At 33.8% G+C, this 6,610-nt stretch overlaps 1 protein-coding gene across 5 annotated transcripts in view; it reads right to left on the bottom strand.

Annotated features, from left to right (window-relative positions):
- Nucleotides 1-6,610, bottom strand: part of ZNF286A (zinc finger protein 286A) — a 79,481-nt gene that overhangs the window by 20,208 nt on the left and 52,663 nt on the right. The window contains exons 1-3 of one of the 5 annotated variants that reach the window (XM_023529963.1): nt 5,024-5,369; nt 3,139-3,222; nt 1,163-1,228 (exon numbers count right to left, since the gene is read on the bottom strand). The exons of 1 other annotated variant lie outside the window; for it this stretch is intronic. In XM_023529963.1, the coding sequence (XP_023385731.1) occupies nt 1,163-1,228; nt 3,139-3,171 (99 nt within the window). In that variant the 5' untranslated portion in view covers nt 3,172-3,222; nt 5,024-5,369. Of the gene's footprint in view, nt 1-1,162; nt 1,229-2,602; nt 2,687-3,138; nt 3,226-5,023; nt 5,371-6,610 lie in introns of those variants that run through there. 3 more of the 5 variants (XM_011358992.2, XM_023529964.1, XM_023529965.1) reach the window with 3 other exon arrangements.

The following is a 6,610-nucleotide window of genomic DNA, read 5'->3' as shown; positions in this document are numbered from 1 at the left end:
TGTAGGCATAAAAAATATAAAAATAAGGAATTGTAAGCTGACAAGGTCCTTGCAAACTGTGAGGTCAACCAAGGGTTGCCCCACCTTAAAAAAAAAAATCATTCGTCCAGTAATAAATTTCAAAAAATTTATGTATAAAACTGAATTTCAGAATAAATTTTCTCATAGAAACAAAAAGAAAAACCCAGTTTTACATGAAACATTTTTATACTAAAACCAACTTACAAAGTATAATTTTCAAAAACTTAAAAACATAATTCTAAAAAAAGGGAGGCTAAACTTCTTTATAAATTTGTTTAAAAAAAAAACACCATAATTCTCCTAAAAGTATAATCAACACATGTCAAACATTTACTTGTCATTAATGAGAGATAAGTAGCTTGACAATGTGGCTCAAAAGAGACGTAAGAAACATATGTATACATAGTGGAAAAAGAATGCTGAAATAAGATTGCAAAATTAGACAGAAACTTGATGAATGTCCTATAGGACAGTAAAACCATAACTTTTTAGGATTATATTTTCTCCTAGGTAGAAATAATTTGCACTTTTCAATCTTCTACAAGTTAACATCTAATTGTGAGGGTCTGGATATTAATCAATAACGAATACTAAGTCAAAGAATATAACTGCCCCTGTTATGTCAGATGACACTTAGGCTGGTCTAATATGAAAATGAAAGGGCATATCTTTTGCCTTATTTCTAAATTTTGTATAATTTTTCTTAACACAATTTATACATTTCCTATTTTGGTATTTTTCAGGAAAAATCAGGTGGATTCTGTAAGAAAGTAAGCTTAACAAATATAATGAAATAAAAACTATCTAAACAAATTAAACTTATATTAAGAATTTTCCACTAATGTTGATGTATTCTTGATATTTTTAATGGTATTGGGTCATACAATGGGAAGCAAGAATCAGACTATGTGATACAAGGTACTTTATCATTAGCAATCATAATGTGACTATCTGTCAAATTAGGGCTGCCACCACTGAGAGAAATGATATTTGTCAAATTAATGCTACCATCCCTGGGGTTACCACAGCTATCAAGTAAGATGGTATTCATTGTGAACGTGCAATGAACTGGGAACATTAAGCATTAGTGGCAGTAAAAGAGGCGCATTTTCTTTATTCCCCTTATATACAATAGTATTACCTTTACCAATTCTGGTTCTTCTGCTTGAAGGTGAAGATCTTCATTAGGGTGGGAAACTTCAGGACTCTGAGGGATACAGGATAAGATCACTCAAGGATAAGCTGCCTGTGACCTACAGCAGAGCCTCAATAAACACCAGCAGTCCACTGTGGATGCGGTGCATATGGGATGACCTCTTTTACAGTTTTTGGAGCTGAAATCAAGATCCCGTAGTAACATCTAATCATAATCTCCTTTGACTTAGAGACAATAACAAACACAAGATTGAAAAAGCTATGACCACATGGTTTTTGAAGGAGGCTTTTAACAAAGAACCTATAAAAACAAAAATAAACTTATAATAAGGGGGCTTCAGATGCTATATACTTCTTTTTATGGAGATAAAATCTATTTTTCAGAAAGTATGTCTTGCTCAATAATAATATTCAAAACCTATTAACACCATCTATTTTCTAGTTAAATCATTACAGTGTTTGGGAGGGAGGCATGTCTCAGTAGCTTCTCAGGAAATATTTTCAGAAACCTCTCATAACATTGTTTTCTTCCAAGCCTTAGAAACTATATCGCTGTCAGGGCCTGATTTTATAAACGAAATGAAATTTTACTATACTTTGTTGTAGTACTTATCAATTTTAGATTTTGTGCCATTAAGAAATATGAGTAATAAAACGACTTACTTAAATTTCATTGAGAAAAATGTTATCTTAATTCTCCCAAGTTCTTATCTAAAAAAATAAAAATATTCACCTTCCAGAGAATTTACAATGATGTGAACCTCAAACTGACAATTAAGGATGGGTTTGATCAGGCCAATACTAGACAGATACTTCGGATCTACTAATTAAGTGTAACATTTTGATTTTTATTTATCTTATCAAGGATATGTTTTAAGGACTATTTACCTGTTATGTATCCTGGCTACACAGAATGAAAAGTCACTACTGTAGGTTATTTCGGAGCATTACTATAATAAATTCTATTTGTTAGTATTACTGTCTTCTGATTCTATTTCAAAAAGTCACTGCTAAAACACAGCTTTTATCACATTAATATCCTTCTCAAATACATACACACACACACACACACACTTGAATGTCTTCAGGTAAACATGAAAAAATTCAGCTTAAATATCTAATTTCCAGTCCTACTTTTCAGTTTTCTATCTTGAATCACTAGCTCACTCATTGTTCCCTGCCTTACGGTCTTGCCTTAAACTCCTTTCTCACCTGAAGTACCTTCACAAATACTTTGACAATTTAAATCCCACTGTAATTGGGTAGCAGCTTAAATCTATGTATCCTCATGAGCTTTCCCTGATAACTTAGCCCATACTAATGTTGCATTTATTTCCTTACACAGCACTCATCATCTTTATCATACAGCTAAGCAACTATCATCCACCTAAATAAATTATGTAACTATTTCTTCTGTATGCCTTACCTCAAAGAGAATGTAAGCTCCCTACAGCCAAGCACTGTGTCTTAAATATCTTCTCTCCATGTCATCTATTAAGCTTGATCACTTCTTAATGGGTAGAAAAGAGGAGATCAATAAGAGTGGGCACAAGGGGAATGGTCCCTATGAATTAAAAGTGTGAGTGTGAGTATGTGTGTATGTGTGCACATATATTTTCCCCCCAAAATTTCCTAAATCATATTCTTAATTGAAACATATTCCATTTTGCTACCCTTTAAATAACCAAAATTTTCTGGGAACAATGCAAATATAACACCAAAAGTAAATTTCCCAGACTGTCTATAATATCTAAAGATGGCCCAGGTATTTTTTTGAAAGATCATGCGTCTTGAAATTTGGTTCAATACATACAGTGAATCTTCCTATCGATTACAACCTTTACTCACAAATCAATTTAATTCAGTTACAAGGAGAGGTGTGAGTAGGGTATAGAAGACTTCAGGAAAAGACATGTCCTATACCAAGCCAGCAAGTAAGAAGCAAAGAAAACCCCAACTTACTAGAGGTCCAACTGAAGAAACCACAGCAGCCATTATTCTCTTCCTTGTTTCCCTCTTGAGGAGTAGAGTCCTACAAAGACATTTCTGAGAAAGAGAAATAAGCCGTGAAAACCAGTCTTGCCATGGCAATCTTGGACTCATTTTGTTGGAATACTGACATATAAGTGAGCATGACTTCCCTAAAGAACCCAAGAGTAACCCCCAAGATCAGCGAGAAAAAAAAGATTCTTGCTCTTGAGATTTTTACTACTATTAAATTTAGTCAGAGCCATTGTACAAGGAGTTTTTAAAATACTTTCTCATTTGATCTTCACGTCAATCCAATGGGAATTCTATGTATAGACAAGGAAACTGAGGATTTGAAAAATTAATCTACTTATACAAGACCATGCATGACTCCAAATCGGTCTAATTCCAATGCCTGCACCTTTTCCACTTTCCACTAAGTCAACTTGTTGAGTGATGTTGTGAAAAGCTGACATAAGTGGAGCCATTTTAAAATGGAGCCAGAGCAGCCATTCGAGAGGAACTGCCTTGCATGTCTTGCTTCCTGAACCTTTGGAATGTTCGAACTGGGCAAAATAACCTTTGGACTGGGCCATAGCAACACTGTCTTACAAACAATTGTTTGTAAAACTAACAGGAAAAGCAGACATCTTGACTACAAGGACTGATGATTATGGACTCTTTTTCTGAAGACAGAATCAGTAACTAGCTAAAGAGTAACTGAACTTGTTACCAGCAGTTGCATGGCCCCTCAATTAGGAACTCTGTTATGCTTAAACATGCTGAATCTGCTCCTGCTCTGAATGGGCACCTTGCTTCTCATAAGATTCAGTATTGAGCTTTTGCTCAATAAACAAAGCAGAATTTAATCTTACAGTTTGTGTCAATCAGAAACTCATGTGAAATGATACTTGTAGTAATTAACCACTATCTTCTGAAAAAGAATTATAATATATAAAGCAAGGCTATTATAAATTCAAAGAACATTAGAGATATACAATTTAAATAGATATGAGTATATTGAAAATTTATCTTCAAGTATTCGAGCATTTGATGAAATTAATCATATACTGCCAAAGACCACTGACTAAAGAAAACCTCAATCAAAAAGAAGAAATTGAATATACATTTTCTACCCATAATGCAGTAGAATTACAAATGTACCACATGTCTGAAGGGCAGGGGAAAAAATAAACCCTCCTGAGTAGCTATTAAGTCAAAGAGAGAACTTTATAATTGCCAATAAATTAGAAAATAAGTAGTACAGATTTAAAATGCATGGGTTGCTGCCAAAGCTTTACAGAGATTAATTAAATTTACATCCCTAAATACTTTCAAGTAAAATTTTTAAAAAGAAAAAAAAAATTAAACATTCAACTAAAGAAGAAAAATAATTAACAAGCAAGCCATAAGGAAGAAATAATTATGGAAGAAACTAGTGAATAAGAAAACAAGTAATTGAACAAACAGCTGTCAAAGGCAGGAGCTGATTCTCTGAATAATGAAATATACAAGCCACAGGGGAGTCAAAAAAGAAAAAAATACCAATAAACCAAAAATAAAAATAAAAAAGGGGCGATAACAGATAAAATGTCTTAAAACTGTGTGCCAATAGAAATAAAAATTCCCAAAGAACAACTTTTGTTTAAAAATTTTCTAAAGCTGACTCAACAGAAAACTTAAGTAGACCAATGTAATAGACACTGCTAACATCCAGTCTCCTCTGTCTGCTTGACAGAGGCTCAAAGTCTCAGCTGGCCACAAGGCCACCCAATTAGAGACATTTCTCAGGTTCTTTGCAGGCAGGTGTGGTCAGGTCATAAAATTGCAGCAAATGGGATCTGAATAGAAGAGATGGTATACAACTTCCAGGTCACACCTTTAAAAGGGAGCTGCTTGCCTTCCGTTTCTTGGTCTTCCATTACGATGGCCTGAAATGCACAGTATGAGAGTGAGCCAATTTTCACCAAAGAGAGAACAACACCCTCAAGTGGGTGTGGAGCTAAAAAATGGATAGAGCCTGGGTTTCCAGATGCCTTAATGGACCAAAGCTGCCTATCCTTACCCACCCTGATCACTGCCAGCCACCTATGAACTCAGACTTTTATATGAGAAAGAAATTCTTTCTTGTTCTAACCACCTAGACTCTGCTAAAGCTGCAAAATTAATTTCCTAACAGAGTGAATGGTCATGAAAGAAAAAATTAAAGGTATCAGGTAAACGGGAGAGCAGAGTTTAGTTAAATCAAGAAAAAATATGAATATCTTAAGAATGTAATTTATTCCATGACACTAGAGGGTTTTACTGTACACAATGAAAAAGGTTTTGGTGGAAGAGAAACATTAAGAAGTTGGGGAGGATAAACATAGTGTAGTGTGGAGATAAGACTTGGCCAAAGAATAATCCGAGAGGATTCCTTTATTGAAGGCTCAAGGTTACCAATAAAAGAGGTTTTCCCTTACACCAGTATTTCTTTACTTTTTTTCAGGTCACAGGTTCCTTTGCATAAAATTGCATAAAATTAGAAGGATCTCAAATCTGAGGATGCAAAAAAACTCAGAAAGCATGCTAATTAAAAAGAAATTTTTTTGGCTCCATCCAAGAACTAAATCCACATCTCTGGGTGTGAAGTACAGAAAAATATATTTTCATCAAGTACCTTGAGAAATACTGTTCTAAAGATAATTCCTGAACCATATTAAAGACCCTTCTTTACACACTTGAAAATCCAATTGAAATGTTTTACCAAAAGGATTCTAGAACCCAGGCAAATTTATAGCCCTACAATAGTTTCCTTAGCTGAATTTCTGCTTCACACTTGGTATTTCTTGAACCACTCTTCATCTCACAGTGCAGAAGCAATACTTGTGCCAAGTTTAAACACAATTTAAAACAACTGAAGCTGTTATAACAAATATTAACAATAACTACATATCAACACCAGTAGATCTTAATTTTGGGGGGATCCGTTTGAGAGTCTGACCTAGCCCATAGAATAATGCACATGGATATATGACGTTGCATATTATTTCAATAAGTTTGAAGCCTGACCCCTCCCAAACTCATACACTGACTTGGTCAAGAAATCGAGTTTTACAAGGTTAGAAAGAAAAAACTGGCTAAAAGAAATAATAAACAAAAACTATTTTTTCCTAAAACACAAAAGCAGACCTCCAAAGAGTGTCTTAAGACATTTTCAATTCCAAGGAACTATAGTATTGGTTTTCTGCATCTTTAAAACTTAAGAATGATCTGAGTCGTCATTTCTTTTTAAATTTGTAAATATTAATTAACTCCTTGGCAATATGCTATGCAGATTATACAAACTGTAAAATAAACATCTTTTAATTTTTATAATCAGAATAAACAATGCTACTTAAAATTTAATATATTCAGTTTGATCTCAGTTGAGTAAAATAATGCACAGAGAAAAAGACTGCAAAGTGAGTACTCTAGAACTACTGAG

This window comes from Pteropus vampyrus, unplaced genomic scaffold, assembly GCF_000151845.1.
Source record: "Pteropus vampyrus isolate Shadow unplaced genomic scaffold, Pvam_2.0 Scaffold44, whole genome shotgun sequence".
In the NCBI taxonomy this organism is placed as follows: Eukaryota; Metazoa; Chordata; class Mammalia; order Chiroptera; family Pteropodidae; genus Pteropus; species Pteropus vampyrus.
Note: the sequence above shows the minus strand (reverse complement) of the source record. Positions and strands in the feature narration are given on the sequence as shown.